General features: G+C 41.3%; 1 protein-coding gene across 4 annotated transcripts in view; it reads right to left on the reverse strand.

The window, feature by feature from the left end:
• The window catches only part of CNTN5 (contactin 5), a 590,502-nt gene that overhangs the window by 72,215 nt on the left and 501,783 nt on the right, over positions 1-16,504 (reverse strand). For all 4 annotated transcript variants that reach the window (XM_078390096.1, XM_078390094.1, XM_078390095.1 and 1 more), the window contains exons 14-15: positions 16,243-16,418; positions 3,613-3,733 (exon numbers count right to left, since the gene is read on the reverse strand). In XM_078390096.1, coding sequence (XP_078246222.1) covers positions 3,613-3,733; positions 16,243-16,418 — 297 coding nt within the window. The remainder of the gene's footprint in view (positions 1-3,612; positions 3,734-16,242; positions 16,419-16,504) is intronic.

Below are 16,504 nucleotides of genomic sequence, written 5' to 3' on the forward strand. Positions count from 1 at the left end.
CAGAGGAAGGCTAGGGCTGCCCCCTCCTCCCATGCGGCCCAAACCAAATGTATGTGCAGCCCAAACCAAATTTTCATCATCTAATGTGGCCCAGGGAAGGTGAAAGGTTGGATACCCCTGGTTTAAAAGTTCCCAGTGAAGGTTACCAGTGGATTTTGGGTGGGAGGTTGTTCCAGAGGTAGGGAGTGACTGCCAAGAAGGCCTGGTTTCTAGTCTTCTCTTTCCAGGCCTTTCTTGGGAGCAATACATTTAACTGCCTGGCCGGAGAAGATCATATAGGATGGGCAAATCACACTGGAGGAGACGCTCTGCCAGGTATCGAGGTCCCAAACTGTTTAGGGCTTTGTAAGTTAGCAACCTTGAAGTTGGCATGGAAACAAACAGGTAATCAGTGCAGGGCCACCTGAGTAGGGAAAATGTGATGCCATTTCTTTACACCACTCAATAGCCTGGCCGCCATGTTCTGGTCCTGCTGAAGTTTCTGTAGCAGCCTCATAGGCAGCCCCATGTAGAGAGCATTGCAGTAGTCTAATCTTGAGAGTACTAATATGTGGACCAGTATGGTGAGGGAATGCAGTGTCAAGGTAGAGACACTGCTGGGCAATTTGCCTTAGGTGGAAATAGGTGGAGCGAACCACATACGCTATCTGGAACTCCACTGATGACACTGGGTCCAGAAATACACCCAAGCTGCAAACCTCATCCTTAGAGGAGAGAGTGCCCCCCTAGGAGAGGGAGGCCTCTCTGTGACTATTTTAGTATTTTTGTTCAGCTTTAATCTAATTTTTTGATACTACTAGTTTGTGGCCAGTACTACACTCCTCTACTGATCTGGTTTTTGCAGAGATGACAGAGCTTCTTCACCTTCTTCTTCCAATTATACAGCCCAATTAATGTCTATATTGGCCATTGGCCATGCATACCATTGTTTGATAGGTTGAATGTATTCGCGAAGGCTTTCACGGCCTGGATCTAATGGTTGTTGTGGGTTTTTCGTGCTTCTTGGCCGTGTTCTGAAAGTGGTTCTTCCTAACGTTTCGCCAGTCTCTGTGGCCGGCATCTTTAGAGGACAGCAAACTGTGCTCTGAAGATGCCGGCCACAGAGACTGGCGAAACGTTAGGAAGAACCACTTTCAGAACACGGCCAAGAAGCCCGAAAAACCCACAACAACTGTTTGATAGGTTGTCTGTAGCATGTATTTCCAGTGAACAAATTGTTTGCTTTACAGTATTCTATGCTCCAGCTGTTTTGGAAAAATTAAAAGCTTCCCATGGATTCCGTTCTAGAAAACCTTTGGGAGCCTCAGAATGGGATAGAGAAGGAGTTAAAGCCAGAAAACTGTGCAGGTAGTCCTGGAGATGGGGCTGAGGGCTGATAGAAGTGATTTACTGACTTTCCATCATTCCCTACCCAGATCCATTGCTCCCAAAGTTTTTCGTCCAGGACCAATTGAGCATCATCTGACCTACAGTAGGAGTTTCATCTTCCAGCACTATTTCTTGTTTTGTTTGCATTGTCCCATCATAGGATTTTTGAGGTATGAATATTCAGAAATAGTTTATCATTGCCTTCTTCTGCACAGTACTAACAAGTGTTAGCTTGAATATCCCTGCTTTTGTCTATTAAAGGTCTTCCACCAGTGTCATTTTTCAGTGTTGCTACTGCCCCATAGCTGCCTGTCAAGAATTTCTTCTCTTCCACTGATGTGGCTGTTAGTTTTTGAAGGCTCAATCTCAGTATTGACCATTCTGCTTTGGTGAACCTTCTAAATGTCTAGGTTTGTAAGAGAGTCTAGCCTCCTGATAGTATTGTTTTCAGTTTCTACAAAACACTCACCACATAAAGGTGTCCATAAAAAGAGGGATAGGAAAAAGGCATGAAGAAAATCTTGGCAAATGTAGGGAAAGGCAAAGCTCATAAATCTTTCTGTTTTTCTGTGATTTCACACTTCTGGCATCACTTCTTCATCACTAGGTTCTCTTCCTGGCCCCTACTTTAGTGTAAGCGTGTTGTCTTTAAAATGGCAGCAGCATAATAATATTGCACATTACAACCTACTCCATGAGGTTTGGGATGATGGACACCCAGCATCTTCAGAATCCCAGTAGGTTGATCCAGATTTCTACAGTATCAGTAAGTTGACATTGGACTGGTATTTCAATAGTAGAAGGGGAAAAACAATTTTAGAGTCAATAATATTATAGAAAAAATGTCTGGAGTTTGTATATAATGAGCATGACAGCTGTCTCCCAAAACATAAACATCATAATCAGATGAACTGATCAGACAATTGCTCATTTCTAAAATTTATATTTGCATCTATCCGTATAAATCAGTGGAAACATATTTATGGACATCTATGTCCCGTTTTGTCCTCTCCTTGGTAACCACAGCCCTTATAACTCACTGGCTGTATTTAAAGAATGAAAGAAAAAGTAGCTGCCCACAGGTACAAATACTCAACTATCCCACACACTACACCAGAGCACAGACAGAAGTTCTAACTCCTGTCCTCTGAAGATGCCAGCCACAGAGACTGGGGAAACGTTAGGAAGAAAAACCTCCAAGACACGCCAAACAGCCTGAAAAACCAACAACAACCATCAGGTCCTGCCCATGAAAGCCTTCGAAAAAGTAGCATGTATTTCAAATGTACCTTTCCATTACAAATGTTTGTTCCATTACTGGATCAGTGTTAGACAACATAATCCACACAGACTTTATTGGAAACATTAAGTGCTGGGAGATGACCATGCATGGAAGAATGACCTGGAGTGGCTTTGGAATTTACAAAAGGAACAGGGAACGTAAGAAACTTGCATACTTTTGTAATTTGGATTTCAACTACTGTAAAATTCAAAGGCTCCCCCAGGTGATCTTTCTATGTGTGTCCATCTGTTAAGGCTCCGTGTATCTAGGCAATGGGATGCAGCTATCTCCCTTTCTTCTTCTTCTTCTTCTTCTTCTTCTTCTTCTTCTTCTTCTTCTTCTTCTTCTTCTTCTTCTTCTTCTTCTTCTTCTTCTTCTTCTTCTTCTTCTTCTTCTTCTTGTTATGCAATTTCGGTTCCTTTTTTCTTTTAAATGCTCCTTTTACTTTAAATTTTTTAAACAGAACTTCAGTGTATATAAGGTTTAATGCACTATTGGTAGAAAGATGAAACAGAAGTTTCCGAAACTACACACCATGGAGAATTAAAAGTTTTATCTCTAATACTCTTGAGCTAGAACAACAGTTATGAACCCGTATATCATTTCAAAAGATTTTTAAAAAAATCCCCAAATGAATAAGCAATATTTTCTATACAATTTATATTCCCCTCGCCAAGACATTGAAGTCTCTTCCCTATTTCTTTACTGCAGTGGAGGTTAATCACAGAGGGCTTTAAAGTTGTCAGAATTATCCGTTTCCAACTGGTTTTCTATCAGCATCTGCACATTTTTAACCACATGTTCTTGGTTCAAAAAACACCCTGTTTAAGACTAACAGACAAATGATGCCCAAAGAAAGGAAAACAAGCTCAGTAGGCAGTAGAATAGCTGAGGAAAAGGTCCATTTGGAAACCCTTATGATAATTTATGTTGCTCACGTCCCCTGTTATTAGAGTACTCACCCCTAACAAGAAGTTCTGCCTCATCTGATACAGTGTCTGCTGTGGTCTGTATCTTGCAGCCGTATCTCCCAGCATGCATCAGAAGAATGTTCCTGATCATTAAATCTGCAGAGGATACTTGCTGGGGAGGAAAAAAAAAACAGGTGAAACAATAGTACCAACTTAATAACATTACAAGTCACTCTTTTTACAATGAAAAGGAGGAATAGCTTTTACCGAGTGTTCTGGAGGCACCTATTCCAATCTGAAGACCTAGCGCAACTTTGCCGATGTCCCCCATCCCACTCCACTTTTGTGCCATTGTGATAGAGGTGTTAATGATGATTAATGTGAGCACATGAAGGTGCCTTCTGACAGTACCTGCAGCCTTGTGCCCTTTGCTGAAAGCAGCTTTTGGAGGGCTCTGGGTGCTTGTTTTACAGCCCTGGTGTCTGATCCGTTTGAAACTAGAGATGCCAAGGACTCTGTTTGGGACATTACATCTGCTCCACTACAGTACCATATACTTCTTATGGCAAGGTGGCTAACCTTTTGCCATGGGTTCACAATGGACCCTCTCAAACCACTAGAGGCCATCTTTGCACCTTCAGCACTTCTACTTCTCCGATACGTTAGCATTGCCAAGATTGTGTCCGCTACAGTTATTATTAGAGATGGGGATGAAGCACCAAAATGGTGCTTCGTCTTGACGACCCACAACCCCCCCATGACCTGATGAACAAGGAACCATTTTGTCATTAGTCAGGTCATTATTATTTTTTGCTTTCCCTCCTCTTGCTATGTCCCCATGGGGCAAAGCAAGAGGAGGGAAAGCAGGGATCAAAGTGATCCTGCAGTGGCTGGCATATCGTTTTGATCCCTTTCCTCCTCCTCTTGCTGTATCAGCGGGGCATAGCAAGAAGAGGAAAAGCAGGGATCAAAGCAATCCCAAAGCACTTTGATCCCTTTCCCCCTCCTCTTTCTATGCCCCATGGGGCAAAGCAAGAAGAGGGAAAGCAGGGATCAAAGCCATCCTGCAGCTGGGGGATCCCTTTAATCCCTCTTTGATCCCTTCTCTTCTTATGCCATGCAGGCACAGGAAGAGGAGGAAAGGGGGACCAAGCCATCCCCCAGCCCCAGGGGTGTCATTCCTTTAAGGCAGGTTTTAGCAAGCTGCCCGAGGGGAAAACCCCTCTCTGCTTATGCCCTGAAGGAACAGGGGGGGCATAAGGACATATATAACTAAGGGACATATATAAAAGGGTTATATCCATTGCTCTGCATTCATTGGGCTCTCTGGACCCCAAGAATACAAAGCAAGGAATATCGGACGAATCAGGGATATTTCACGAAAGCCTTCTCTCCGGGCACTATTTAATTTTCTTTTTATTTTCTCCATCTTGAATTACTATCTATGTGTTGTTAACTGCTAATTTATTTATATTATTTTATTTTGTGTTCTGTGAGCCTTCCAGAGTAGACTATGTCTAAATGGGTGGCATATAAGTTCAAGAAAACAAACAAACAAACAAATATCCTGATTTGCTTTTATATTCGACCCCATGTCTAGTTATTATCTATATTCAGCGACCAGATCTGAACATGAGCATTTGGAAGGTAACAAAGAATGTTGAAAGTTTTCTCCTGTGCATTTAGACTGTGCTGAAATCTTAAAAAACTAGTGGCTTATGGGGGTAGGGAAAGTGTTCTGGCCTGAGGGCTGCACAACCCAATAGCTTTCTAGGGTTTGCATGTCAGTAATGGGCAGATGCCCTGTAAAAAAATAAGGGGGGGGGAGTAGTAATGCTTATGCCCTTTCCACTCACATCCAGGACGTTATCCACATTTCATATATAACACACTTAAATGCACATACATCCATTCTTGCACAAATGCACATAAATCACAGCCATTTCTTAACCTTCTCTCTTCCTGTTCGTGGTGTACTAAAGCCAGCACTCAAAAGTTCAATGCTGCAGGACAGTTAATGTAGTAGGGACTACGGCATCATCCACTCCCTTCAGGCTTCCTTATCTCCTATAAACTCACAGCAGTTTGGAGAGAAATGGATTTTCCCAGCAACCATGTACTGTTGAAACCTACGTGTTCTAATACAAAATATTTGAGGATGTTTTGAATGGACATTTAGGAGCCATTAACCATACAGGAAACCTGTCCTCATTAACTGTTTACATGGTCTAAATTACCCATAGTTAATAAATTACTGTCTGTATATTGTGCCTGCTCATTTTTTTTACCTATATAGAATTATTAATGCAAACAAACATTCACAAGAAAGTTTGTATATACACAAACTGACAGCCAGGGTTTGACCAGTTTCATTGATGTGAGGAAGCAATGGAGTTGTTCTCAAATAAGGGACACGGTACATTTAGTACAACGTAATCTGTTCTGCTCTACGTTGAGTTGTTTCAATATTTGTAAGCCTTGATGCTGCTGAGTTTTTTTTTAATGCACCACAAAAGCGTTGTTCAAAGGAGTATGTTAAAGTAGAGAGAGAAAGAGTAACAACATTTGCTTGCTTTTAAAAAATGTAGAGTGGCAGGTGATGAACTAATCTTCTTAAATAGCTACTACATTTCTTAGAAATGCTGTGCTGTACTTAATGACAAAAAAAAAACATTGTCCCTTATAAGGTTTATGCTGGGTGTTTTCTTGCTGAGCTGCACCTTGCTTTGTAGAATGCTTATAGTGTGCTATTACTGTATTTTAAAAAGTTATGGTATCCTTACTTTACTTCATCTCTCTCTCTCTCTCTCTTCTTGTTACTCTCTGACCCACCATCTAGTGTCCTATGTATCATTTTTCTTCTTCTAAAATATATGATCAAACACAGTATAATGGCTGAATCCTGATACTTCATGCATTGGGACAAACACAGTTAAGAAGCTCACATAAAGCTCTTGGTTGAATGACACTGAGAACTCAGCAAGGAATCACTGCCCAAAATGCCCAATATTGCTCGTCGTTCGTTCGTTCATTTAGTCGTGTCCGACTCTTCGTGACCCCATGGACCAGAGCATGGCAGGTCCTCCTATCTTCCACTGCTTCCCATAGTTGTGTCAATTTCATGTTGGTTGCTTCGCAGACACTGTCCAGCCATCTCATCCAATATTGCTACTATGCCCCTAAGAATCATTCCGCACTTATACTATAATGTCATCTGTCTGTGAAGATTCTCAGTCCTCCAGGTGAGGTTATCTGGAAGCTGAGTCATGGCAACTGGACTTCTTTCTTGTTAGTTGAAACATTTCACTGCTCATTCAAGTAGCTTCTTCAGTCTGAGGAGAGTTGGTAGGAGACCCCTGATGTATCCTTCATGTTGGTCTCACTTCCCCTGGGTCTGAATAGGCTTGTTAGATGGACAAAGGACTGATGAGGGAAGATCCCACTTCTGCAGTCCTTCTCCACCTATTGTCATGGGTTGTTAACATTTGCTAACAGTGGTCTTTCTGGTGCATGTGGTCCTGATCTGTCTAGGGACAGATGAAAAGGCAACATTATAAATAGGAGACAGATAAATAAGGCCTCCATCCCTGTTGAGTAAGGGGTTTTCTATATGCACATGTATGGTCTCCTTGACCCAACTCTCAAACCACCTATGTATCTTCTCAGTCTTGGTCATCAAATGAGTGTCCTTTATCCTTCAAATGAAGGACCACTGCTGATTATGGTCCTGAGCCATTGCCCCTCCTGTGCTGGGCCATTCTCCTGTATAGTGGCTGTTTGGGTTCTCCAATGTAGAGCTCTGAACACTCCTCTTTGCACTGGACCGCATATACTATATTCCTCCTGTTGTCTTTTGGGTGGACGGGTTTCTGCCTTAGTGTGTCTGTGGATTTGAAGTGCACTGGTATGCATGCATGCATGCATGCATGCATGCATGTATGTATGTATGTATGTATGTATGGATGGATGGATGGATGGATGGATGGATGGATGGATGGATGGATGGATGGATGGATTGAATTTGTACCCTGTACCATCTGGCAACCAGGCCACTCTGGGCAGCTGACAACAATATCAGCAACAATATTAAAACATGATAAAAATAATTAATACATAACCAAATAGGGTAAATTAAAACAGATGGTAATGAAGGTGGTAAAAAGAGGTGATGGAGAGGACGGCAAAAAGAATGGAAAAGAGCGAGGGTAAGATCCTAGTGCTCCGGGAAAGTCTGGCGGAAGAGCCAGGTCTTCAATGCTCTTTTGAAGCCATCCAGCGAGCGTCAGGCAGATCTCAATGGGCAGGTTGTTCCATAGGTGGGGGTCAGGTCTCCGGGGTCAAGGCCCTCAACCACCCTGCCTGTGAAGAATGATATTATGGACAGATCTGGCTAGGAGCAGGTGTTCTGCTAGATACCAAGGTCCTAAACCGTTTAGGGCTTTGAATGTTATCATCATAACCTTGAAGTCGATGTGGAAATGAACCTGTAGCCAATGAAGGGCAGCCAGAGTGGGGGAGATGTGCTGGTATACAGCTTGGTATTTTACCAAAAATCCTTTTGAGCTTTTCAGACACACCCACCATGTAAGGAATGCCATCATATTCTACATCTTGTTCTCATCAATGACAGCAAATGGAACATTGGAAGGCTGCTTTACACTGAGGGAGCCTGCCAATTCTTCTACTCGTCCCAGTCTGGCTGACACTGACCAGCAGCCGCTTTCTTGGGTTTTAGGCAGGACTCCTTCCCAAATGATGTCAGAAAACAGAACTTGGGTTCTTCTGCATGTGAAGTACATGCTTTATTCTTGATCTGTGCCCTCCCAATGGGGATGCCAGAGACTGAATGGGGATTTTAACAGGAAATCCCAGGATTTAAACCCAGGAACTCTGGATGAGATCTATTACTGTTAGTGGCCAAGCTGGCTGGGGATTCTGGTAGCTGTTGTCCAAAACTATGGTTATGGCATCCTAAATAGTGTCTCTCCTCCTCCTCCTCCGTTTCCTGGTTAGGCAGCATCATAGCTATTCAGACTTTGGATGTGACAGCCCTAAACATCAATGTTATATTGTGTCCAAACTTCCTATAAGGTTTTCCAACCAACACTTCTCTTCTTCAAAGAACTTCACCCATTGTTTGCACCAAGGTAGAATCAAGACAAAATTCCCCTGGTGGACACTGACCAGCACTGCAAGCCTCTCTTTGCCAATGGCAATGTGGGCCAGCAGCTTAGGGAGTGTGGTGAAAGTTTCCACCTTCTGTGAAAAGAAAAAAAAACAGGAGAAGGAAAGGTTATGATGGCAGATGAATGCTGATGCCTTCATCCCCTGGCTGGGAATAAACAACATTGAACTCAATGGGCTGTACATGTAAGTGTACATGTGTGGGGGTCAGTTTAAAACAATTGCAACTAAAAACAACAGCTGAGACCCCCTCCCCCCAAAAACCCACTTTGCCACCCCCTTGGGGGACCTGATTCCCAGGCTGGGAACCAGGGATCTAAGCCAACAGTACAGTATGTTGAAAAGAGAAGCAAACCATCAATTCCCATTTTTTCAACTGTAGAATTTCAGGCTTTCTCAGGTGCTTCGCAACACAGTTAGCTTGTTGTGACTCTGCAGATCAACAATGTGATGAATTGCTATATTTCACTTCAGTAAGATGCCAACTTGGGGATACAAAGTTTGCAGCTTGTCTAGTGTGACAATGCTTATTAGGCATGAAATATAGGGTATTCAGGAAGATGAATGGTTTTTTTTTTTTTATAGAACCACAGATAGTTACTGAAGTAAGACTAAGATCAGTCTCCATTTTCTTTCCCCACAGAGAATAATTTACATTTAATGTGTGGCTTTGTTGTAAATAAAAACTATCATGTAAACAGTGACTGTCTGGTTTTATTGCCCCTGTGCTTTTAAAAATTGTATCTGACACTCTTCAAGGGGGTTCACAGTGATGGAATTCTAATGTGCTTCTCACAAAAGCAAGTATGCACTGAGGCTACCTACCGAAATGGCAGAAGGAACAGGCTTCAATTTTGAGATGGGAGAGAAAAGAGAAATGTGTGTGGCAGAGTTACTCCAACAAAATGGAGTAGGGTTGCTTTTAGGCAGGCCTGCACAAGCTGTGGTCCAGGCTGCCGGTCTTATATTATAACCTAGAAGGGGACTCATAAGGCTCCTGTGTCTAAGGGATGAGTCTGGCAGAGTTTTTGATTTTGGTTAAATTCCTCTCGCTGCGAAGCAGAAGTACAGATGCTTGAAGAGCAGATTAGTCCCCTTCTTTTTCTCATTAACTGGCACTTACAGTCTCAGTAACCCACTCTGAGACATTAGTGGTAGAAAAAGCAAAAATCATTTTCTTTACCTACAGTTCTGAACAGGTCAAACAGCAAAACTAATCAGAGATGGCTGCCTGAGCAACAGACCTCAACAGCCTCCCTGCTTCCAACAGACCACAGAGAAGGGGGAAGGCTATAGAGCAGAGAGACATGGCTCTTTTTGAACTCAGGGGCAGGGAAGGAACAATTGCTTAAAGCTGGATAGATAGGCACTCATCCATCCCAGACAGGTCCCTCCGAGTCTAATCTACTAAAGGCATCGTGAGAGGTTTGCAAAAACTTCAACAGGGAGCCCCACCATATTAGGCTTGATGGTTCACAGGTTGCACAGATCTGCTCTTTGGAAAGAAATGTACACACATTGCAGTTTAAGGTCCCATGAGGTTTGTTGAGAAGAAGGCTGGGGAAAGTGCTTTGGATAGTATCTTCCCTCATCTCTGGCCGGCAGACCAAACTGGTGCTTGAATGCACCCAGTCTTATTTGGAAGCTAAGCAGGGTCAGGCCTGGTTACGATTTGGGTGGGTGGAAGTTAATTGGAATACAATAAGGCCCCTTGTATCCATGGGATCATCCACAGTTTCACTTCTATAAAAGTCTGAAAATATTAAATAATATTAAATAATGGCAATGAGTTCAGCCATTTAGCATGTGTTAGGGAAATCTTTGCCTCCTTTGTCTTGTTCTTTTGGGGATATATTTCCTCTTTTAGGATAATGAATTACCGGTAATGGCTACCACAGGACCAGTTCATACTGGGATACATGGATCTATCTTTAATACCAGTCTGTTATGTTATCGGACAATGTGGCCTTAAGATGAAAATACCTGCAGTCAACTTCATGTCAATAAAAACTTGGCATTGTTGTTTCCACTGGGAATTATTTCAAGTTCAGCTTGAATGATTAGCTTTGTTTGTATTTTATTATCTGTGAATCAAAGTTAAGATTCTGAGATATCAGAACCTGGAATAGTCCTGAAGAGTCATTGAGCCAAAACAGGACAGATTTATAAATCAAGAGTAGATAACTTCCTAGTTTTTTTCGTCTTCATTACCTGAGGTGGTATGAATAAAATTTGACAAGTTTCTTTTTATACCTTCTGAAATCTTGGTCTCATTGTATGTTACTTCATTAGGAAGAAATTCCCTAAGTAATCTAAAGATAGTGGTGGTGTGTTATCCCGCATGTTATTCTAACAACAACTGTTGTGAAGTGTTGCACATCTGTTTGTTTCCTCTTGTGTGCTTAGTTATTTTATATCCCTCCCTTCCAATAAAGTTTTGTGAGAATCCACAATGCTTCTTCTGTGAAGCCTGAACACAACACTCTTCTGCGTTAGTGCTGCTGAATTCCCAGTTCTGAGGATTTCCTGTCCCTGTCTAGACTTCTAAAAGTCAAGGAGTGTGGCTTTAAGCAACAAAGCAGAGGTGCATTCATGCACGCACACAAGCATGGACACACACAGACACACACAGAAAATCCATAGGTCTGCTGTAGTGGCACACACTGCCTATGCGATTTATGGTCCAATTTGGAAGCTTTTTTCCTCATGAGAAAGCCCTGCGCCATTTCATGTCCCAGTACAGACAAAAATCGGCATGCCAGAGTTGGCATTTTTCTGTGTGCAGGAACGTGTCATGTCAGCAGAGATTCCAAGAAAAACTGCAAGTTAATGTTCTGTTAAATGGTTGTGGAAATTATACATTATTACTCTTGCAAGAGAACTTTAGAAGTTACCATAGCATCGCGGGAACCTCTTGCCTCCACAGCCAAGGCAACTGATGGAATCCAAAACATGTAAGCAGAGTCAATCATAACAGCCTCTTGTATCTTTTCTCTGACTTTTGCTGATCCAATTCTGCCATTCTTAGCCATCCACAGATTTCCTGCTGAAGGAAATCATTCCAACCAGAGGGTGTTTTTTTTAATGGATTGTTGTGCTTTGTTGATTTAAATGTGTTTTAGTATTGATTTTATTTACCATTTTAAATATAATACTTGCTTAATTCTTTTTAAATACTTATAAACTTACTGTTTTTAGCTTTTAAATATTATGTTTTTAATCATGTAAGCTGCCTTGGGTCTTTTTTAAGGAGAAAGGTGGGATTTGCTGTCATTTTAAATAAATACATAACAGTAAATTTCCCCTTGCTATGCCTTATGGCTGGAGCTCCCTGCCAGAACAACTCTATCCAAATAAGCTCCCTTATGTTCTTTAAATCCCTCCTCAAAATATTTTTCTAGGACGTTTTTGCATGCCCCTCACTAGGCCCTTAGACCAGCTATTCTAGACCATTTTCGGACAGAGCTATAAACAGAATATGAAAAGAATGTAGGCCATATTCCCCTGTTGAGAATGGCTGCCCTAGACTAATTTTGGCAGGGCTGACTTTATTTTTCACTTACTACATTTATACTCTACCCTTCCCTTTGTACTCCACGTAGGTTCCATATGAACCTACCTGGCAGTTAAGATCTAGCCAAGGGGCCCTTTTGAAAGAGCTGTCCCTTAAGGAGGTAAGACAAAGGGCCTTTTCGGCAGCTGCCCCCAGACTATGGAATGCTCTCCTGACTGAGATTCGTCTGGCACCGACACTGATGACATTTTGGCGCCAGGTCAAAACCTTCCTGTTCCAGAAGGCTTTTAATTGAAATAATATTAGCTATGGGTCCGATGGCAATTTATATATATATTTAATTGTATTTTAATTGTTCTTAATTTTTATTGTATTTTAAATGTTGTAAGCCGCCCAGAGACCTTTGGGTAGTGTGGGCAGCATATAAATTAAATAAATAATAAATAATAATAATAAGCTCAAGGATGCTTACAAGTATAAAACAACAAAAACAGCAGTACAAACATATTCATTGACATCCTTTTCTTTTCAAAAAACCTTGTTTAAGAAATCTTGTTGGAATGTTAATTAAAAGCTTCCATGGAGGCTCTCAATGGACACCAGCTTCAAATGAGAAATCTTGTTGGAATGTTAATTAAAAGCTTCCATGGAGACTCTCAGTGGGCATCAGTTTCAAATGGGAAACACAAACGGCGAAGTTCCACCTTCCTATGTTGTGTCACAAAATAGTACACGCAACATGGCAAGTAAACTATGGTTTCAGGAGGAATGCAAAGACCTGGGAGGCCATAAAAAATCACCTTACAAAATGAGACAAGAGGCATAGCATATGGTTGGTAGGAACAATACCAAGAACATCAGTACAGAGTCTGGTTCACTAAGGGGAACCAAGAGTCAATCTGTAAGTGCCTGGAAGCAGTTGTCATGAGCAGAGCCATTCCTCTCGTGGAAAGCAGATCCTAGATCCAGCCAAGGGTTATGGTTACTGTCTTTGCTCAATCAGTTTGGTTCAAAAGGAAACCATTACTGAAAACAGGAAGTGATATTGGGAGGATGAGATAATAATGTAACTCATCTTGAAAATATTTGTCTTCTTTTCTTTTCTTTTTCCTGCCACTGGTAAATCAACCATACACCTTTAGGATGACTTAGAACATTTCTTTGGCAAGAATTCTCCAATTAAAACATACTTGTATATCTTTGAAATAATGTATTCTAAGACAGCCTCAAGCATAAAATATTCTACTTAATTAGCACAGCATTTTCTGACAAGTGACACTCTTTCTTTTCCTATTGGCTTTCTTACAAGCAACCTCAGGGCTTAATCACACCTGCCAAAAGAACCCCAGTTATACCAATTCTTTCCATACCACTGTTACACCAATACATTTATTTTTGAGGTCACGTGGTATATATATATAATTTTCCTTGATATTTCCTGGGGCACTGGTGGAAAACTCTAACTGATATATTGATATAGCAAAAAGGGATTCCTGTTTGGGAATGGTTGATCTGCAGTGTTTGCATTTCTGGAAGTAATGCATTGCCTGCCATGGTCTTGGCCCCCACCATGGTCTTGGCCCCCACCTGTACAGCTGTGCCACTTGGCAGACAGTAAGTAAAGCATCAAGCAGTAAACAGGACAAATGGCACATAGAAGTCAAACCATGCTGAGATTGTCCTTGTAAAGCCGTAGATCTTGGTTTCTCAATGTATCGATATACTTACTGCTCATGAAAACAATTAGAAATACAGTGGACCCTCGACTTACAGATGGCTCCACTTACAGACTTTTCCAGTTACAGACTTCTCTGGCTGCAAAATTTAGGTTCGACTTGCAGCCGGAGAATCGACCTACAGACTGGAAAAAAAATGGAACAAAAACGGCCGATAATGGATTAATCAATTTTCAATGCATTGTAGGTCAATGGAGCCTCGACCTACAGACTTTTCGACCTGCAGCCACCATTCCAATATGGATTAATTCCGTAAATCGAGGGTCCACTGTAATAATAATCTCAGGGCACCCGTTTGGCAGTCATGGAGACTGCCTTCCTTGGGAACCAAAGATGGGGAAATAATCTATAGGAACATGCACATGTGCTATACTGGTAAGGAATGAATTGATACATCATCGGTACAATTTTAAACCACCCTCTTGGTGAGGGGAAACAAACTGGAAATAAACAGCTGGCCAAGAAACATGAGTCGATCCTGATTGTGCGTTCAGATGTTTATGAAATGATATAACAAATGGCCAAATCAGCATAACTGGAGTTCTTTTGCTAGATGTGAGCAAGCCCTCTTAAGTGGTCTCTGAACTTTGCTTAGGCTAGTGACTTTTTAAAAAAGGAAACGGATTCCAAAGAGAGTAGCAATTGGAAAGTTAAACAAGTAAAACCATTAAGAAAGAATATATATGGTAAAAGAACGGCTTTCAGATTTCTTGCTTTCAAGAAAACACAAGTTGGTCTGTGATGTTTTGTGCTAAATCTTATTGTTAGTCTCAATGTGGTATACTAACTAAATCAATGGGAATTACATAAATATTTACATAGCCAAGTTCCATTAATTGAGTGGGTCTGCTTTGTGAAGCCAACAATCAGCTTTTGTTCTTTTCTCCTTTGGATAAAGAAGAAAATAGAGACCCCCCCAATTCCATATGTAGATCCGAACTGAATGGACACCTAAAACTTACTTCAGCACTCGTGACAGGATAGTGTCCTTTAGCATAACTGAGTCAGCAAGCTAGATGTAATATTGCAGAAGGTGGATACATTACCACTGTAGTTCAACATGGGGTAACTTTACTTCTTTTGTAGTGTAACTTAGTTATTGTAAGAATTACTTGCGTATGTTCTCACATGGTATAAGTACCGGCTTGTGTCATACCTCTGATTCGGCCTCGGCCTCATGCTCAGTTGTGGTTTTGGAAGAAATGACAATGGAGGAACATATACAGTGGTGCCTCACTTAACAATCGCTTCGTTTAACGATGAATTCGCTTAGCGATGACTTTTTTGGAGCGTTTTTGCACTCCGTTTAACGATGGTCCCTATGGGTGATTTTCGCTTAGCGATGTTGGGACCATGCTTTGCATAACAATTAAATTTTTGGGTCCCCTGTTTCGCTTAACGATGGTTTAAACAGCCTCATGTTTGCTGTTTTTTTAATGTTATAAAGTTAAAGTTTACTGTTTAAAATGTTTGAAATCATAAAGTGCACTTAATAAACACTTTGTTAACCAAATTTGACTTTGTTCTGACTCTTTTTTAATTTGTTGTTGAATCCCCCCCATTGAGATGCATTGAATAGGTTTCAATGCATTTCAATTGGGGAACTGCGTTTCGCTTAGCGATGTTTCCTATGGCGATTTTCACTTAAGGATGGCAATTCGTTCCTATTGGAATGGATTATCCAGTTTTCGATGCATTTCAATGGGAAACCGCATTTCATTTAGCGATGTTTTCACTTAGTGACGAATTTTTTGGAACTAATTAAAATTGTTAAGCAAGGCACCACTGTATTGTTTTTGAATTGCAAACTACCAAACTGTGACCTTTAGAGGTTTTTCAAAAAATAACTAAACTATTTTAACCACCTTTGAGGAATGGAAAATATAGATTTCCTTTCTTTGAAAGCATCACTGCAACAAACTAATGCCTGAGTGGGCGGAAGGGGGAACTGGTACTCCAATTACTTTTTTAAAGGGCCTTTCCAAGCTCTGCATATGATTAAAGATCTTTGTACAGTATGATCCGTATTCTAACTAAATTCATGATCTCTTGCCAACTGCCATACTATAAGAGTCATGGGTATTCTCGGCTAAAGCGAACATTCCCATACTTCAATTAACTTGAATGAGATACTTGTTGAGGTAGGATTTCTTCTCTATTCTTTCCAGTGAAAATGCTTGCATAGCAAACAGCGTTCTGTAAGGGTTTTTTCTCCCCGAATAAAATGGGATGTTGAGCCACACTTACCGCCCTGATACTTTCAAAATGTCCTCCTTCTCTCTCAAAATCAATGGGCTGCCCATTCAGAGTCCAGCGGAATATGACGTCTAAGGTGGGGTCATGAATGGCCTTGCAGCTGAGGACAATGCTTTCACCCACAGTTAGCTCTGTCCGCTTAGGAGACAGTTCTATCCTGGTAGGCTCTAAAGAGAACAAAGAAATCAATGGTCAGAATAGCAGTGTAACAATTTCCCTTTATAAATAGCAGGGTGGGGGGACTTAACCTCCA

This window comes from Pogona vitticeps, chromosome 3 (genome assembly GCF_051106095.1).
Source record: "Pogona vitticeps strain Pit_001003342236 chromosome 3, PviZW2.1, whole genome shotgun sequence".
Lineage (NCBI taxonomy): Eukaryota > Metazoa > Chordata > Lepidosauria > Squamata > Agamidae > Pogona > Pogona vitticeps.